Below are 20,521 nucleotides of genomic sequence, written 5' to 3'. Positions count from 1 at the left end.
CTTGAACCAATCTCCAGAAAATGAGATTTTTTTTTTTTTTTTTTTTTTTTTCTTTTTTTTGTGGTATGCGGGCCTCTCACTGTTGTGGCCTCTCCCGTTGCGGAGCACAGGCTCCGGACGCGCAGGCCCAGCGGCCACGGCTCACGGGCCCAGCCGCTCCGCGGCATATGGGATCCTCCCAGACCGGGGCACGAACCCGTATCCCCTGCATCGGCAGGCGGACTCTCAACCACTGCGCCACCAGGGAGGCCCCAGAAAATGAGATTTTTAAAGCTGAGACTTTAGAGATTTCTGGTTAACCCCCATGATTTTACAGATGATGAAACTGATACCCAGAACAGTGGTAATACAATGAAATGATCATTGACAGAATCTTTTGCAAGACTGTGTTTCAACACAGTATATATTAGTACAGCGGACAGCAACTAACCATGCGCAATCTTTATGACTGCTTCTGATATTCATTTGTGATTGCTCACATTTAGGAATAAAATATGAAAGAAATGCTTTGTTAAAAATAGTATCAGGTTTTCACTACATCCATTCTAGCTTCTTTCTTTCAATAATTTAAAATTTTAGACATCTCTTTTTTAAACAGTTTGCTTAATTTTGTACAGTTTTCTTAACCACAGCATCCAAGCAATTCATGTTATGGTTACAATCTAAATTATTTAAGATATAAATGTTTATTAGAGCTACCTCATTAAGGAACTTGGTTGTAATTATTGGGCAGTTCCTAGACTCCCTTACAGAAACAGAGTGCTGTTTCTTCTTGCTGTTTCTAGACTTCTTTTCAAACGAATTCAGAACTAGCATCTAATTTCCCTTTTTGCTGTGGTGTGGTGAAACTTCAGTTGGAATTAAGAATTAAGGTAGAAGTAGTAGCAAATGTTTTAAATTCTCTCAAACTAGTCTCAGGTTATGCTAATTTCATAGTCCTGCCACTAGGGCCATGTGCTCTGACAAACTTGTGAGTATTTGTTGGTATTATAAAATATATTTGTTAAAAAATGAGGACTCTTTTTTTTAAATATCCGAATACACTTCCCTTGTATTATTACACGTTTCCCCCTAATATTTCATTATTTCTCAGTACCATTATTAGAGGGACAGAGGAGGAATACATCCATTGACCATTTTGTTTCTCTGGAAGTCTGAGCAATAATACCATTTTATTTGTAAAATTGAATCATTACCCATACTTTTAAAGGGTTTTCTACTTTTAAAATGTATTCAATCGTTGCTTGCCATTTTTATAAAGACCAAAATTGAAAAAAAATTCTGAATCACAGGATGATTATAGCCATGTATGCATCACTTCAGGCAAGCTGAGCCTCTCCTTTTTAAGTAGTGCAGCCACTCATAAGCCCTGTGGCAGCCTACCGCTCCTCTCCACTCTCCACTTCTCCAGTGTAAAGTAGCCCTGATACTTTCCTAAGCAGCCTCTCCTACAGAGCACCTGCCAGAGTTTAGCCTGTAAAGACTGCTGATGGTGAAGGCTCTGGCCCTAATTAGCTTCATAAAAATCTTTCTCTGCGAGCAAGGATCCCAAACACTTTGATTTCTGGAATTTGTCATTATGTTGTGTTTGAAATTCTTATCCTACAATTCCCCTTTAGTTGCAGTCCTGAAGTATATGCCTTGTCTCCTCCATGATTTCTGCCTTGAGCATTGGATCCTGCAGTGTTGAAAGACATCTTTTTATTATGATCCACAACTAAAAACTCCCTTTTTGCTTTAAAAAACCAAAGGGTGCCTGCATGGCATCACTTTTGGGGGTTGCTAAGCTTGTATGTTTTTCTAACACTTCACATTATAGTTTTGCTGAACAGTTCTTGAAATTCTGATAAATACTGTTAAATCAGTGTTGAACAAAATGTGCAATGCATATTAGAGAGGGGATGCATTCTTATGCAGGGACATGGGTATATATGTTATATATGCCAGTGTACAACCCACCATTCATGCCAGGACTGGAAGGACTGCTGAAGATAAACTGGTTATCCTACTATTATGATCATCAGTGTTGGTCTTTGCAGCCAGCATCACTTTAGGCAGTGGCTAATTATTACCCCTAACAAAATCGACAGCATTTGTCAGTCTAAGTTAAAGACAATGATATTCTGGGTTGATTAAGAAAGCCAGGTGTATTAATCTCCTTTGATGTTTTAAAAACAACTGACAGGGCTTCCCTGGTGGCGCAGTGGTTGAGAGTCTGCCTGCCGATGCAGGGGACATGGGTTCGTGCCCCGGTCCGGGAAGATCCCACGTGCCGAGGAGCGGCTGGGCCCGTGAGCCATGGCCGTTGAGCCTGCGCGTCTGGAGCCTGTGCTCTGCAACGAGAGAGGCCACAACAGTGAGAGGCCCGCGTATCGCAAAAATAAATAAATAAAAAAAAATAAAAACAACTGACAGAATTGTTGAGAGACTTTTGAAAATATTAAGGGAAATCCATTTCATCTTCTAGGTATGATGACTTATTTTGAAAGCAGTGTCTGGGACATCAGTTTGTAATCATCCATTTTCCATTCATTCGTGCAATATTTGGTATGTGTCTGGTGCTGGGAATGATGCAAACAAAAATAATTCAGATAATATCCATTCACCAGGAGCTCACAGATGGGCATAATACAGTTATATCACTCAATGCAACCAGATCTGTTTTTCCAAACTTACTCATCTTTAATAAAAGAAACAATGAAGTAAAACATCTGCAACTTAAACTTATTTAAATCATTCAGTGCTACTTTTTTGGAGTGAACAGTAGCAGCATTAGCATGTGGTTCTTTGAGTTGGATCAGGCCGCCCTCTCCAGACTCCGTTATTAACTAAGAACAACCTTAATTTGGGGATCAGGAGATGATGGTATGGCAACCTGCCCCAGTGACTGCAGCTCCCCTTCTTTAGAGAATTCTGTCTAGAAGAGGTGATACCCCATTAGCACACTAACAGGATCAACAAAGCAGATTAAATGAGATGATAGGGTGGGGTGGAAATTTGGAGGGAATGGGAATAAACTGGTCAAAACTTTCTAAGGTAACTAGGCTACTAAGGCCTAGGGCAGTGGTTCACAAACTTCGCACATCAGAATCACCTGGGGAATTTGCTTATTACTGCTTTCAGAGACTGTGATTTAATTGGTCTTGGCTGAGGCTGGGGATAGGATTCTGAAAGATTCTAACATGAGAGAAGTTGGGAACCAGCTCCAGGGGGCAGGACTTTTTAAGAATCAAACCGTCTAATTGTATTTTGCTAAGAACCATTTGAGAATGATACACTGTTGGTCACACTGAAACCCAGAGAATACTGGAGTTGAAAGGGAACTGAGATCATTAGTCCAGAGATTGTACAGGGGCAAATCTTAGGTCATTTATGGCTCCCAGATCTGTTTAGCCTGCATAATGTTCTAAAAGACTTGAGAGCATTCACATAAAAATCTGGATGTTTAGTTTCTTTGAAAAATCAGATCTGACAACTCCGGACCTGCGGAGCAGCAAGAGGCCAGCACTCAGCAGTGGTATAGTCCCTTATTCAGGCACCTGCTCTCCAGTTTGCCAGTCAGCACCAGCCTGACCCTAGTGGGCATTTGATTTGGTCCAATTGACTCTTGCCTTCTACAAAACTAAAAACTAACTTTCTGCAACTTTCACCCACGGCTCCCAGCTCTGCAGCACAAAGGAAGCTCATTCCTTCTTCTGCATGAAGGGGCTTCAACTTCTCAAGGGCAGGATTCTTGTTTTCTCTCTGAACATTCTCCTCCAGCTGAATACCCCTAGTTCCTTCAAGTATTCCCTGTGTGAAACACGTTCTGGACTCCTCACCATCCTGGTCCCTTTGTCTGGATATATATCCTCAAAAAATGTGGTACCCGTAGTGAAATGCAGCATTTGCATTGAGGTCTTCTGACCATGGCTGTGACACTTCTATTGATAAAATCTGAAACACCACTAATTTTTATCAGTGTCATCACATGGCTGGTTCATGTCGAGCCTGTGTCCAACTGAAGTCCCTCCCCTAAGTCTTTTTTATATAACATGATAAGCCAGTTTTCTCTACCCCAAATTTATACAAGCTATTTATAATTTAAATGAAGATGCTACATTTATGAGCTGTTTAATTTCATCTTGATGGAGCCACTCTGGAACTGTTTTGAGTTGTAATTGTCTTCTGTTACATCAGCAATGTTGGGTTGCTCCACTCTCAAATCTTTCTGATGCCTTCATTCAAATTGCTGATTTAAAAAATAAAGTTGAATAAGAGCCCTGTGAAATATCAGTAGAGGCCCAAATCACACATTCATTAATCAACAATTTGTTTAAATACCTGAATAGATGTCCATGTACTACACCATCAAGGCCATATTTTTCTTATCCATGAGGCTGTTGAGAAACCCTTTCAGGAACTGATTTATACTGTATTCCATTCATCTCACCTAGTAATGTAACAGCCCTATCTCAGGAGGAACTAGGTTAGTGCTTTCCCCAGTTTTGAAAATCAGAACACTAGAAGACAGCAGCTATTTCTTGCTGAAGGCTATCTGGCTACTTCAGGGTATGCCAGTCTATCCCTTTGAATCTTTACGTGATGGAAGTGAAGTTGAGTCCATAAAGAATTTCTACATAGGCAGAATCCAGGACTCAGGAGGTCAAGGAGACAGAGATTATGCATGTAGAACCAACAGCTTGTCAACATTTAAGAATCCTGAGACAGAGCCTGTTAAGAAGCGAATGACAGACAATTCTTTCTCTACATTAAATCCAATTTTCAACACAAAAAGTAATGGATTTAAAAAGGAACCTTTAGCATAACCATACTTAATGACTTTCTTGATTCAGTGACCGTCCCAAAAACAGGCAAACAATTTACATAACTTGACCAATTTGGAAACTGCTTGGAATGCCAAGGTCATCCTCTCAGAAAAGTTCAAGTTCTTGTGTTCTCTGATAATCTCTCAAAAGCACAGTTTCAGTCCTAGAAAGCTGATCCTTGAGAATTATTTTGGGACTCTTCGGAGTTCATTCATGAGCCAAAGGGCAACACTGAGCACAGCCAGGGAGCCCGACTGGTGAGTGGCAGCCAAAGGAGTTGGGACGTACATCAGCAGAGTACTAATCCCCAAGCCCACCTGTTACAAAGGAAAGAAAGCAGTAAGCCAAGTAGGAACCACATATTCAGAGCTGAAATGACTGGTATGGATAACCAGATACACAAATCCTCCACATTCTCCCATCAGAATGTTACAAAATATATTGTTAAATTTCACAAGTAGACTTAAAACAAAGGAAATTCAAACAAATTAGATAAACCTAAAATTCCTTTTAATTATCCTTGATCTAGCCCAGTTCTCCCCAAAGGTAGCCACTGTTATCAGTTTCTACACACCTATACTTTTGTATACATGTTTATAGAAAAACAGCTTGGTGCTTTTAAAAAAATATATTGTTCTGTCACTTGCTTTTTTTCACTTAATGTATGTCTTGAGATCTTATTATTTTAAACTACAGTACAGTATTCCACAGTATGGATATACCATAGATGTTTATTTAGGCTGTTTCCAATTTTTCACTATCACAGTAATTCCACAATGAATTTCCTTGGACAGGGCAGGCATTAATAAGTCAATATGCTTGATGAAAGGACTAAACACTTAACACTTCAAAAGATATTGCCAAACGCCCACTAAAAAGAGCTATACCAACTCATGCTCTCGCTAAGAATATACAAAGGTATCCATTTTCCTATACCCATGCCAACATCTGCTTACCTTTTTTTTTCCATTTGTTTCCAATCTGACAGGTACAAAATGGCACACATTGCTTTAATTTGTTCCTCTCTGATCATAGGTGAGGCTAAACAGCTTTTCATATTTATTGGCCATTCTTCATTCCTCTTGTGAGAATTGTGTATTAATATCCTTTACTTAGTTTCTGGTTGCTAACCTTTTAGTCTACTATAAATATTGAAAATATTTTCTCCGAGTCTGTTACCTTTCTTTTTAAATTTTGTTTTGGGGACACCTTCAGAACAAAAAGAAGTGGTTTATACCTGTGTGTATGCCAAAGCTAGCAGAGTCACTGCTGCTATCTTGGTCCTTCGAGGAAGGGGAATTCTCCGGGAGAGGAAGTAGAGTGCTGTAATGGCAGCAACTGAAGTGATTCCCTGCAGGGAGGAAAGAGTCTCATCCAGTGCCAGGAAGAAATGTCCCACCCTCCTGGTTTCTGCTCACCTTACAGGTAACTCCACCAGATCCACTGAATAACCACTAAGCACTTTCCCCTCCCAGGCAGAGAACCACCTGATTACTCCTCCTCCGCTTCTTCCACGCTCCTCTTCTGTTTGCCACTTCAATGCCAACCAGGCATGGCTCCACCTAAAGTTTCTGCACGTACCACTTTATACACACGTACTCTCAGCAATCTTATCCACCTTCCAATGTGGGTGTCCCCCAGGTGTGGCCCTCAGTTTTTAAATTATTCTTTTCATCCTTATCCCTAATTTTATCTCTCCTCCAATCCTGTAGTTTTAAAACAGGGCTAACACCAGCACATGAAGGTTATTGTTTCCCTGGGCTGTGACGAGAGGAGGTGGTGGTGCTGCCAGCTAGGGCTGAAAATGATCTGAAGTCTCCTTTTCATTTCCACCTCTTCAGAAAGAGGGTCTGCAGCTGGCAGGAGGGTTTCCATCCCCCTTCCATGATGTCAAGCAGAAGGTTTTTCTATCACTTTCTATACCAGTTTCATTTCTTTTCCTTTTCAGAGCTGTCCACGATGACCATTTCAACCAGACCTGACTTATTCCAAAATGCTGTGCGGCAGTGGGGACTGAGCCCACACAAGGTAACTTGCCCAAGCCCCAGCATCCCATCGGGGTATGAGGCCCCTGGGCCTCTCTCTGGGTGCATACTATCATCTCACACTCAACGTACCTCAGTCTGATGACATCCTCTGTCTCTAGCTCAACACTCATGCCAATGGTCCCATTTTCTGCTGGTGCGTTTTAAACATGCCACAGAAGAAACTCTGGGATCTCCTGTGATCCTTCTTTCCCTTTATTCCTGCAGCCAGTCTTCTGTTCCCTACAACCTCTCTCAGATTCACCAAGCTTCTCAAGTCCCAGTCCCACCATTAAGCCCTGAAGCCCATCACTCTCACGGCATTACTACAATAGCACTACTGCTTCTCCCGGGTCTCCTTGCTGCTCATCTCTCCCTGCTCCAATTTATCGTGCCCAGGCCACCAAGCTGATCTTACAGCAGGCCCTTAATAAATATTGGCTTAAATAAAATGAGTATTTATGATGCTCTTAGCTCCTTGGGGTCTTGGTTCAGCCCTGACAGCTGTGTGTTCAGCAACCACTGTCTTGTACTCTCTTCTCTACTCAGCCTCATTTTTGCTAAAATGACTCTCCTATGCATGTGCAGGATTGAGGGGAGTTATCATTTGCCAGATGATAAAAGGCATATTTGAATCTTTCAGAAGGTGGCAGTATCCTGAAAGTCAGAATTTGGCTAGAGGGGTGTGGGTAATTAAGACAAAAACGTCCCATCAGAAAGCTGGTACTAAATTTCTTCTAAAAAGAAAAGGAAATCTAATTCCCACTCTACCGTCTCAGTGTTGCCATCAGTGCTCAGACGTCGCAGAGCCGGGAAGAGGCTCCCTGTGCTTAGTAGCCAGTCACCACCAGCCAGACTTACCAGAATCCGGTGATCAAACTGCACCATGGTGGGATTCTCGAAAACATTCCTCAGGAGAGGGGAGAAGGTAAAGAGATCCTCTGGGATCCAAGATTCTCCCATCTTGGGGAAGGAGTTGTAAACAAGCCCAGCATCCAGCCCTGCCACAAAAGCCCCTGTATTCCAAGGTAAAAAGTATTTATTAAAATGAAAGAAAGAAGAGATCAAAGATCAAATACTAGTTCTTTTTTTTTTTTTTGCGGTACGTGGGCCTCTCACCGCTGTGGCCTCTCCCACTGCAGAGCACAGGCTCCGGACGCGCAGGCTCAGCGGCCATGGCTCACAGGCCCAACTGCTCCGCGGCATGTGGGATCCTCCCGGACCAGGGCACCAACCCGTGCCCCCTGCATCGGCAGGCGGACTCCCAACCACTGCGCCACCAGGGAAGCCCCAAATACTAGTTCTGACATAGAAAATGTTTATTATCCCAGAGTTAGACAAAAGGAATAGTCAGAGAATAGAAAGATCAGTAGCACAGGTTCTCAAACAGGGAATATATATCACAATCACCATGGAAACTTAAAAAACAAAAAACAAAAAACGCTGCATCCTTACCTATTCCCACCCCAAGATTCTGGCATGCCTCCCCTAGAGGGGTGGACTAGAAGCTCTAGAGGAGGCATATTAGTTTAGAAAAGTTCCCTTAGTGCTTGTGATGTCCTGCTTACCTCCCCAACTGAGAACTACTCATCTATTCTGGAACTAGTTAACTTACTCCTTCACTTCCTCAAGTCTCCACTCAAATGTCACCTTATCAAAGAGATCTCCCCAGTTATCCTATACTGCATAAGATAGCCCTCCCCCACCCCACCTCTATCCCCTTATCTTGCTTTATTTTTCTTCGAAGCACCAAACATTATCTGACATGTTATGTTTTGTTGTTCATTATCTGTCTTCCTCAAGTGCTCAAAAAAATCTTATAAACTAAATCCTGGGTAAACACACAAAGAAGGTATCCATGAATTTAATGGATGACTGATCCATTACTTATGATCAAAGATTCAGGTATGTTAAATCACATTCCTTATTTTTATAAATGGCATTTATAAAGTCAAAATTCATGTTCTTCCACCAAAAAAGGGGAGGAGGCTTGGGTGGATCACTGGTTTGATGGTTTTATTTAGAGCTGTGCTGTCCAATCAAACTTTCTAAGATGATGGAAATGTTCTATATCTGTCATCCATCCAATACAATGGCTGCTAGCCACCCACGTGGCTACTGAGCACTTGAAATGTGGCTAATGTGAATGAGAAACTAAACTTTGAATTTTATTTACTTTTAAGTAACTTAAGTTTAAATAGTCACACGAGGCGACTGATAATTGTATAGGGCAGTTCCAGAGTAAGAGAGGTAGAGGTGTGATTTAAAGAATGATAAAGATCTGTGTTAGTCTCTTTGCCCCAGTAAACTCCCCATCTAAGGCCATCTTTGAGGACAGGCTTTTGTCGGACCCATCTTGGTGTAGTGTAATAATAACAATAATGTCGGGACTTCCCTGGTGGCGCAGTGGTTAAGAATCCGCCTGCCAATGCAGGGGGCATGGGTTCGATCCCTGCTCCAGGAAGATCCCACATGCTGCGGAGCAACTAAGCCCACGAGCCACAACTTCTGAAGCCCACGCACCCTACAGCCTGGGCACCGCAACTACTGAAGTCCGCGCGCTCTAGGGCCCACGTGCTGCAACTACTGAAGCCCGCATACCTAGAGCCTATGCTCTGCGACAAGAGAAGCCACTGCAATAAGAAGCCCGCGCATTGCAACGAAGAGTAGCCCCTGCTAGCCGCAACTAGAGAAAGCCCACGCGCAGCAACAGAGACACAACGCAGCCAAAAAAAATAATAATAATAACAATAATGTTTATATAATAACAACAGCTAACACTTACATAGCCTTTGCTACATGTGAGGTGCTAAGCACTTCACATATATTACTCAAACTATTATCATCTTCCCCATTTTATAGATGAGGTCATGAAGCCCAGAGAGGTTACATAGCTTGTCCAAGGTCATGTAGTTCACAAGTGGTAAAGCCAGGATTTGAACCTAGACAGTCTGGATCCAGATAGATACTCAATATTTTTGTTCAACTAACTGGAAAGCAGGATTTGGGGAAGGGAGGAAGGAATAGAAAACAAGAGGATGAAGATGGTGGTATATGATAGAGGCAGGTATGAAAAGGAAATATAAAGATACAGGAGGAAAGCGTTAGGCAAGAAATCCCACCTGATGTGGAATGAAGCTAGGCCAACTTTGATAAGAAGAGTCCTACCTGAGAGAGCTGTAAGGAACACCAGGCCTGCAGTTCCATGAGCAAATCGTCTCAACCTCAGGAGTTGACGCGTTTCAGGCAACTAAATAAGAAAAGAAAATCACACAGATAAACTGAATGCAGGAACTATGAAAGGCAGCAAAGATCTCCAAAGCCAAACCCCAGAGACAATCTGAGGTCAGATCTCCTCTGACCCCTAGACTAGGTTAAGTACTCCCAGTAGATATTCTATTTTATTCTATCTAAATTTTATTAAATTTATACATTTACTATTTGTCTTCCCTGCTATCTTGTAAGTTTTGTGAAGGCAGGAACTGCCATCTGACTTGCTTATTATAGTAATCCTAGCCCAGTAGTTGGCATATAGGTATTCAATATATATCTGTTCAGTAACTGAATGATCTGCATTGTTCACGGGAAAATACTTCACCATGGTTAAAGTGATGCGACTTAAGGTACAGAACTGGATTTTCATGCTGTGTGTAATAATTCATGTTTAGCAAATATAATCAGAATCAAAACTGCACAAAATGCCTAGAGTAGAGATTCTTGCATTTAGTGTTTTGGGTAAAGCCAAAATTTGTTTTTATTTCTACTGTAGCCGACCTGTGATAATAATCAGTGAATCAACAAATCTTTAGTAAGAACTTTATACACAGATAACCATAAAGATACAAAGGAAAGTCAGAGTGCTGCCCTCAAATGATTTACAATCTAGTATGTGAAGAGTTAGGCATCATTACTAAGATTTTGCAGGACAGTATATCAGCACTGTCCATTGGAATTTTCTGTGATGATGGAAATGTTCTATTATCTGTGCTGTCTAATATATGGCTAATGAGGATTTAAAATGAGGCTAGAGCAATTGAAAATTTTTTTTAAGTTAATTCTATTTAAAGTTTAAGTCGATCACAAGTTTGTTTATATAAAGTTAATTTTATTTAATTTTAATTAGAATTTAAATAGCCACATGTGGCTAGTAGCCACTGTGCTGGACAGCACAGTTCTATGTGGTTGACTAGCATCTCAAATCCTTTCTGTAATTAGTGCAGAATATAAATAAACAAAAAGAGAAAAATAATTAATAATTAAAAAGTCATTGGTAATCTTTAAGAGTACCATTCGGTGGAGAGTATTTAGGAGAGTGTGGGCATGTGTGTAAGTGTGGAGGTGAATGTGTGGCTGGGTATATATAGGGGTGGGTGGGGAAGCCAGATGACAAGAATTGGAAAACAAGAATGGGTTGTCAGGATGTACAGCTACAGATGTAGTCAATTCATTTTAGATGTCTGGCTTTGAAAGTAAGAAGAACAGGAACTACTCAGGTGTGGATTATCTACTATACCAATGTTTCAGCCCCACCTGGCTTCCCTGTGGGATGACTGCCAAGTCAACATCCCCTGTCCTTATTGGGATTCGGACCACTGGCTCCAAGTACCTACTGGATGATTCTATTTAAAAGTCCTACTATCATCCTAAACTTCACTCCATGAACAGGTTATCCAGGCCAACCATGACTTTAATACCTAAAATAATACTCATTTAAAAAATACCTAAAAAAAAAAAAAAACCCTAGTGTTTTCCTTTAATCAGCATACAGAGAAAATACTTTTAAGCAAGATCACTACGGTTTACTATTTTGTTAGATTTGCTGAATGGTAGGGTCCCCATATAAAGAACAAACAACTCAACGTCACTCTTGTACACCACTAAAGGTCTACAAATAGCTCTCGTTCTGGTCTTCCTCACCTCTCCATCCATCATCCCTCTGGGAGTCAGAAATAAAGTGGTTGGGGTATCTCTTGTTGTTGGTACTCTTTCCTTTTTCTAAAATTCATCTTTTCATCTTTCTTGATAGGCAATGCTGACAAAATATTTGGCACCTATACTAATTCTCCTTTGAATAAGTTGCTCCAGCCCAAAAGAATAACTGCAGTTTTTACTTTGCCGTCCCAAAGCTATCCAGAGTCCCAAAGTTCAATGTTTCTCTAAACTTTGGTTATATCTAGCTTCTGGTAAAACTGATAGGTGTTACTAAGGGAATGCATGCATTTTGACAAATAACTTCCCATTAGTACCAGAATTTCCATTTCTCTGACCCTGGCAGCATCTGTACAGATGTGGTAGACAATACAGACTGACTTCACCTTGTGCTGAGGTAGCAGCAGTGAGAGCGAGGTCCACAAGCTGACGCAGTAAAGCACAAGGGCCGATCCCAGGTGGGCGGCAAGGCGGTACTGACTGACCCGAGGGATGTCACGGGAATCTGGTTTCTCTGCTAAGCCACTTTTCACCATATACCATCCCAACAGGCCCTGCAACCAAAAAGAGAAGAGGCAAACAAAAGAAGGTTGAAGCTGTTTATTCAACTTTACTCTCTGAGAAAGTGAGTACTCCTACCTGACTCCTCCTTTCCATACCCTCCCATATCCCCAGTATCCCAGGAATCAAGACCTACCCAATTTCCACATACAGCACCAAAAATACTTCACCACTGTTTAGAATAACATTTTATTGAAGTAGAAGCCAAATATAGAAAAGTACACAAAAGTGTATTTGGGCAAAAGCTTACAAATACTTGGCATAATTTAACATTATGTAAACCAGTGAAATATGAAAGTAAAAAGACATTTTGATTTTACAAAAACTAGATGCTTTGGAGAAACCTCACAAAGGTAACTGCTTAAAAACAATTACTGTCACGTTAGGTGGAAAAAGACAATTATAAAGGTTTGGGGGGACGTCATAAAAATCTATAAGGCTTTTCAGGCAAATTGGTTTGCAAGTGTCTAAATTTCTATTCCTCTTTTAAAAAATGGTAATGAAAGTACATGTTTAAGTTGAAAAGTTTAAGGTATGTCTTATTATTCTATGAGTCCCTGTTTTAACTGACTTTTTCAAGTAACCAAACAACTGTCAGCTCTAGTCATATCAGATAAGGTACCCTTTCACCCTGACTCTCCCCAGCCAATAATCATGTTTAAAGAGGCGGGAGAATCCCACCTTTTCTAAATATATACTCCTCAGGAAGTCTTTTTGGGTATTTCTTGCCCCCTTCAAGACTACCCTACATGTTCTAATGATCGTGATTTCATCTGCACAGGACACTGGAAGATGAGGGAGTATACAGTGTGATTTGCCAGCCCTCACTTTCCTCCTCCCATAATCCTATCTTGCCATCTTCAAATTTTTGCCTCCCTGGAAGTCTATCTTAAGTAGGTTTTATTTTTCTTTTTAATTCTGAAACAAACTTTCACTTTGTTTCATCAATCCTTCCTAGTTTCTATTAGATTTTTATTAATGTCTAACTCTTTATTATCTTTTTCTATCACCTTTATTTTGTCTCTTACATCTCCCTCCTTAATTCCTTTTCATTGGTTCGTATTCTTACCACTTTGAGTTAAATCAACCAATTAGCTTCCTCTTGATCAAATTTTGGTATTTCTTTGATGCTCTGAGACTCTCCCTTAGGGCCTGTATACCTTGACCCAACTACTCACACGTGTCTTCTCTAACACTCCTCTCCTTGGCTCTCAGGCTTCCCTAACCCCTTAACTGTGGGAGTCATTCAAAGCCCTTTTCCTTAAGAAAAGAGAGAAGTTCAACTTATATAATTTTAATCACCATTTATACTTTCAGCTCTCAGCTACATCTGTATTCTAAGATTCTTCATCCCACAGAATGTTTCTCTCTTCTGGAATTTCCCTATTTGCTTCTATAGCCATTCTAGCATAGGGATCCCACTTCCCCATAGAGCAGGCAAGTTAGAAAAAGGGAGGATACAAGAACCCAGGAAGAAAGCCATGATGGAAAAGAAACTCCAATTCTTGTGACATAAAAACATATTTACTGAGTGCTTCCTGATTCCAGGCACTACTCTAAGCACTTGACATGCATGATCTCACTTAATATTCACAGAACCTAAGTGGTAGGTTCTATTATTATCCCCATTTACAGGTAAGGAAAGCATAGCCTACAGAGGTTAGACAACATGCCCTACTAAGTGACAGAGCTGGGCCTTGAAACCAGGCCTGTGACACTAAAATCCATGCTCTTACCCACTTTGTTACACTGTTTCAAAGATTACTTCATTAAAAACAATGCCAACTTGGAGGCTCCTGAGAACATCTCTGGTTTCCCAAACTTGAGTAAATCTCACCTGGAAGCAAACTAAACCACAGAGGGCAAGAACACGTCCTTTCAGGCCACGGGTGAGCCAGCCCTTTCTCCAAAAGTAGGCAGCAGGCAGGATGTATGCGAGGCCTACAAGGCGACCCCACATTCGGTGCGAGTACTCCATGTACCAGATGAACTTGAATTCTGCCAACGTCATATCATGATTCAAGCTGGGTGAAAAGGGACGTCAAAAATAAGAAAGAGAAAAAAGTTCATCTAATTTTTATTTCCTGATAGAATGTAGGAACATTCTCGATTTTAAAGCTTGACTGGTCTGCCCTCTTCCTCATCGGCCACCTCAGAATCACTTTGGAATTGGAGGTTTAGAGTAGGGAGCTCACTAAACATAACTGAACCAAATATCGAAAAATAATGGAACCTAAACATTCTGAAATGTTTAAATAAGCAAAAGATTGCGTGGGCCTACTGGGAAGTTTACCCGATTTTCTATAATACTTACATTTTAAATTCTGGAAACTGCTGATATTTTTGGAATTCTGCTTCCCATTCTTCTTGGCTTGTAGGTGGCTTCATCTCCTTTATTAAATGCCAATCTACCATTGAGAGGCCAGACTCTGTCAACCTTAAGATAGGAAAGAAATTTGAGTGTATTAAACTTGAGTGTGTATATGTGTGTGCACCACACTGGATCATTCATAAATGGTTTACAGCAGCAAGTGGATCTGAACTTTACCCCTATAAAGGTAAACACATCGTTTCATCGTTTCCTCTTTTGACAACTTGCTGTCTTCTTACTGCTTAGAATTTTGTCAGAAGCAGCTGCTATCAGGTACAAATTTCTTTACTCCTTGTACTATTTCATTAAACTCTCCTTACTTCTTTCACTAGCATTCCTTGACAGATAAAACCAACCCTTAGACGAAAGAAATGTGTCCTAAATGCATAACCCATATTATTTTTTTAAATTAATTAATTAATTAATTTTTTGGCTGCGTTGGGTCTTCGTTGCTGCGCGCAGGCTTTCTCTAGTTGCGGCGAGCGGGGGCTACTCTTGGTTGCAGAGCGCGGGCTCTAGGTGCGTGAGCTTAGTCGTGTGGCATGCGGGGTCAGTAGTCGTGGCTTGCGGGCTCTAGAGTGCAGGCTCAGTAGTTGTGGTGCACGGGCTTAGTTGCTCCGCGGCATGTGGGATCTTCCCGGACCAGGGCTCGAACCCGTGCCCCCTGCATTGGCAGGCAGATTCTTAACCACTGCACCACCAGGGAAGCCCCAACCAATATCATTTACACAGGGAGAAGAGACTGCTACAGATATAAATCGGTTTAGGTTATTGAGTGAATTTAAAGACAATACAACTCAAATTTGTTGCAGTTTCCCATAACAGCCTATATAACACATAGGTATTTTGAAATAAGGGCACAGGGAATGTGGAGAGAATTTGAGGAACACAAACTTTATTAACACTATAAAGTATTTTCACAAAAAGGGGTCAGGGTTCCAAAAGTAAAAAAGCTGATTTCTGGTCTGAGGCGGGAAATGTACAAGACAAACCTGGAACATCTTATCCAGAAAGCAAGGAATCAAAGGTTACTAGGGGGCCTCCCTGGTGGCGCAGTGGTTGAGAGTCCGCCTGCCGATGCAGGGGATACGGGTTCGTGCCCCGGTCTGGGAGGATCCCATATGCCGCGGAGCGGCTGGGCCCGTGGGCCATGGCCACTGGGCCTGCGCATCCGGAGCCTGTGCTCCGCAACGGGAGAGGCCACAAGAGTGAGAGGCCCGCATACCGCAAAAAGAAAAAAAAAAAAAAAAAAAAAACCTGTATGCAGAAAACTATAAGACACTGATGAAAGAAATTAAAGATGATACAAATAGATGGAGAGATATACCATGCTCCTGGATTGGAAGAATCAATATTGTGAAAATGACTCTACTACCGAAAGCAATCTACAGATTCAATGCAATCCCTATCAAACTACCAATGGCATTTTTCACAGAACTAGAACAAAAAATTTCAAAATTTGTTTGGAAAAACAAAAGGCCCCGAATAGCTAAAGCAATCTTGAGAACGAAAAACAGAGCTGGAGGAATCAGCCTCCCTGACTTCAGACTATACTACAAAGCTACAGTAATTAAGACAGTCTGGTACTGGCATAAAAACAGAAAGATAGATCAGTGGATCAGGATAGAAAGCCCAGAGATAAACGCACGCACATATGGCCAACTTATCTTTGATAAAGGAGGCAGGAATGTACAGTGGAGAAAGGACAGCCTCTTCAATAAGTGGTGCTGGGAAAACTGGACAGGGACATGTAAAAGTTTGAGAATAGATCATTCCCTAGCACCATACACAAAAATAAGCTCAAAATGGATTAAAGACTTAAATGTAAGGCCAGAAACTATCAAACTCTTAGAGGAAAACATAGGTAGAACACTCTATGACATAAATCACAGCAAGATCCTTTTGGACCCACCTCCTAGAGAAATGGAAATAAAAACAAAGATAAACAAATGGGACCTAATGAAACTTCAAAGCTTTTGCACAGCAAAGGAAACCATAAAGAAGACCAAAAGACAACCCTCAGAATGGGAGAAAATATTTGCAAATGAAGCAACTGACAAAGGATTAATCTCCAAAATTTATAAACAGCTCATGCAGCTCAATAGCAAAAAAACAGACAACCCAATCCAAAAATGGGCAGAAGACTTAAATAGGCATTTCTCCAAAGAAGATATACAGACTGCCAACAAACACATGAAAGAATGCTCAACATCATTAATCATTAGAGAAATGCAAATCAAAACTACAATGAGATATCATCTCACACCAGTCAGAATGGCCATCATCAAGAAATCTAGAAACAATAAATGCTGGAGAGGGTGTGGAGAAAAGGGAACACTCTTGCACTGCTGGTGGGAATGTGAATTGGTACAGCCACTATGGAGAACGGTATGGAGGTTCCTTAAAAAACTACAAATAGAACTACCATATGACCCAGCAATCCCACTACTGGGCATATACCCTGAGAAAACCATAATTCAAAAAGAGACATGTACCAAAATGTTCATTGCAGCTCTATTCACAATAGCCCGGAGCTGGAAACAACCTAAGTGTCCATCATCGGATGAATGGATAAAGAAGATGTGGCACATATATACAATGGAATATTACTCAGCCATAAAAAGAAACGAAACTGAGCTATTTGTAATGAGGTGGATAGACCTAGAGTCTGTCATACAGAGTGAAGTTAGTCAGAAAGAGAAAGACAAATACCGTATGCTAACACATATATACGGAATTAAAAAAAAAATGTCATGAAGAACCTAGGGGCAAAACGGGAATGAAGACGCAGACCTACTTGAGAATGGACTTGAGGATATGGGGAGGGGGAAGGGTGGGCTGTGACAAGGCGAAAGAGAGGCATGGACGTGTATACACTACCAAACGTAAGGTAGATAGATAGTGGGAAGCAGCCGCAGAGCACAGGGAGATCAGCTCGGTGCTTTGTGACCGCCTGGAGGGGTGGGATGGGGAGGGTGGGAGGGAGGGAGATGCATGAGGGAAGGGATGTGGGAACAGATGTATATGTATGACTGATTCACTTTGTTATAAAGCAGAAACTAATTAAAAAAATAAATAAATAAACTTTAAAAAAAAAAAAAAAAAAAGGTTACTAGGGTCCTGTCAAAAAGACTCTGGAGCCAGTATGAGGAGGTTCCCACTGATGAAGATGGGACAATTTGGGCAAATCTCAGTACAATGGATTGAAACATATCAAATATATTTAAAACGAGGAGCTCCTAATACTTAAAAACTCACTTTATTGGTCACCTTTGGAGAGTGCTTGGGAACCAATTTCTTATTTTGAAAATTGGTAAATAAAAGGAAAGGAATCAAGTGTTTATCTTGCCTTTCCTAACACATTGTACCTTAGGATAACCAAATTGCTGATGAGAGAAAGTTTCTCTTTATAGTTAAGCTAATAAAATACCTATTACAATTTTGCAACTCTAGTGAAATAATGTATTTAGGCAATGATCATCAATGGCTGTTGACATCTCTAACAGACACCAGATATTTATGAATGTTCTAATCACCTGTGAAGTATTTTGCCCCCTGCCCCCCAACCTGAATCGGATCAAGCAACAAGTGGTTTACAGGAAATACAGGGGACAATGGACATGTTAAACAACATAAGTATGCAATCAGCAAAATCTAGACTGTGGGAAACTCCAAAAGGACAAATGACTTGGGTTTCTTCAACAACAAAAAAACTGCAAAGGGGGTGGGAGAGGTGGAGGGAGTAGAATCCAAATCTATAAAATCTCTTTATAGATTTAAAGAGACCTAAGAGGCATGCATAGGAACCAACTGAGAGGTATGGAACTTATCTGTACTTAATTCAAACAAACTGTACAAAAATTTTTGTGACAAATTTGAACTCTGATTGTAGGGGGCAATATACACAAACAATGCACAGCTAACAGGTAAGACCTGAAGCAGTCTTTATGAAGGGCTTCTACTAGTAAAACCCTAAACTGTTCTAGGGCTGGGCAAGCCATCAGACCTGTTCCCTCTGTGGGCCTCAGTTTCTTCATACGTAAAATGAGGGAGCTAGATGAAATGATTTCTAATGTCCCTTGCCCCTCCGTCATCCTGCACTTTAACGATGACTCAAATAGCTGACTCACTATGAACAAACTACTCACCTAGTTACTCCACCAAGAATAACTGCTCCAGCCACTGTTCCACTGCAGACCAGGAGCCATCGGCCCACCACCCGCTCAGCAGCCTTTGAAGGATGGGACACTGTACCCCTTCCAGGTTGCAAAGCTACTTCAGAGATGGTGCTGTATTGCCCTGGCCTCAAGGGGCGCCTGATCCCACAGCTGCAACCACACTAAGGATCAAGACAGACAAATTACAACTGGAGAAAGAGGGAAAGGCTTCACTCCACTGCTACTCACACTCAATCTCTATCTGGTGTGGAGTACCCTGAATGGCCCCATTTCCACTGCTACTGCCCTGGTAAATTATCATCTCTTATCTGGACTACATCCACCCCCAACTGCCTCCAATCCATCCCCACACCACCTGAACCTTCTGGTCTCTGCATATTTCCCCCAGACTTAACTCTACACCTAAATATGGATTATTTTCTTTCTCCTATGGGTCTTTAAATATGATTTTTCTCTGACCGGGGCACTACTGGTCCCCTGACTGATAATATCTACTGCAGATCTCAGCTTAGATGTCACCTCCTCTAGGAAGTATTCCCAGACTCCCCCACATCTGCAATAGGTCACTCTCCCAGCACACTATACCTCTCCATCACACACTGTAATGTACCATTCAGTACACAGAGGTTTGTCTCCATCTCCCACTAAGCTATGAGCTGTGGGACAGCAATGTCTAGTCAGTCTGGCTCTTTCCCTCTTGCACACTTCGTTTCAAACACAGTTCCCTTACATAACAAGACCTAAATAAAGATTTGACAAATCAGTTACAAATGAATGAACTGAGCCTTCTTCTAAGGCAGGAAACTTTTGGTATTTTATCTTTTGCTGCCCAGTTCCTAACACACATTAATCACGCGATAATTATTAGTTCAGCGAATAGACGCCCTCTCCTGACTCTATCTCTAAGAGTCCAAACACCCATGTTTTCCCTATTCTGCTTCTAATTAACTAAGTAACTTTAGACAAGTTAAGCCTCAATTTACTTTTCTCTGTAGAATGGGGTTATAGTCCCTAACCTATCCGGGAGCTTTGAGCAAAAATCAAATATATGGGTAAAAATCACTGAGCTTTTACTATGTGCCAAGCCTCTATGTATATTAAATTATTTAATACAACAACCCTTATGAAGTAGGTGCTATTATCCCCATTTTGCAGATGAATAAATTGAGGCACAGAAAGGTTACCCAACTTGGCTAATAGCCCACAGCTACTAAGTGGTTAAGTCCAGATCCGAACTCAGGGGCCCTAGACATAAGTAAATGCGTCGTGAACTCCAAGGAGCTACGGAAACGTGACATGTGAGAATTATTAGCTCTGTCCTGGCCCTTTCACCCCGTGCCAGCTTCCGCGACTCAGTCCGCTGCTGTGCGGTACCTGTGTTCTAGGCGCCGCCCCAGGAATCAAGAGCCGGAGACACGGGCTCCCCATCACTGCCTTCAAGGGCTGAAAGAGTAATCGCTGCATACTATGAACAGTGCACAACTGCCACCTCCACACTCCTGCACTCCCTGGTCTCCTTTCTCCGCCACCGACTGGAGAAGCACTACCGGGTCACGCAGAACGAGCCCCTCCTTTTCAGAAGGCCGGGGCGAGCAGTGACTGCGCCTGCGCTAGCTCCTGGGCTTTCGCGGGGGCTGCTGGGGCGTGGAA

General features: G+C 41.5%; 1 protein-coding gene across 1 annotated transcript; it reads right to left on the bottom strand.

Annotated features, from left to right (window-relative positions):
- Nucleotides 1–4,122: 4,122 nt before the first annotated feature.
- COX15 (cytochrome c oxidase assembly homolog COX15) lies at nt 4,123–20,421 on the bottom strand. Its single transcript, XM_081245741.1, has 9 exons — nt 20,246–20,421; nt 18,842–19,032; nt 14,637–14,759; nt 14,160–14,346; nt 12,148–12,315; nt 10,001–10,082; nt 7,694–7,848; nt 6,046–6,159; nt 4,123–5,125 (listed from the first exon to the last, which is right to left on the bottom strand). The coding sequence occupies exons 1-9, from the start codon at nt 20,333–20,335 to the stop codon at nt 4,994–4,996; spliced, it is 1,242 nt and encodes a 413-aa protein (XP_081101867.1). The 5' UTR covers nt 20,336–20,421; the 3' UTR covers nt 4,123–4,993.
- Between the last annotated feature and the right edge of the window lie 100 nt (nt 20,422–20,521).

This window comes from Mesoplodon bidens (assembly GCF_964165515.1).
Source record: "Mesoplodon bidens genome assembly, chromosome: 1".
In the NCBI taxonomy this organism is placed as follows: Eukaryota; Metazoa; Chordata; class Mammalia; order Artiodactyla; family Ziphiidae; genus Mesoplodon; species Mesoplodon bidens.
This window is presented reverse-complemented; position numbering and strand designations above follow the sequence as displayed.

Bases quoted from the DNA above. Each gene is read 5' to 3' on its own strand.
- COX15 (XM_081245741.1), bottom strand. From the start codon at position 20,335: ATGCAGCGATTACTCTTTCAGCCCTTGAAGGCAGTGATGGGGAGCCCG. The intron at 14,760-18,841 runs GTGAGTAGTTTG...TCCTATCTTAAG, and splicing joins ATTCTTGGTGGAGTAACTAG to GTTGACAGAGTCTGGCCTCT. The intron at 10,083-12,147 runs GTGAAGTCAGTC...TTTCTTATTTAG, and splicing joins TGCTGCTACCTCAGCACAAG to TTGCCTGAAACGCGTCAACT.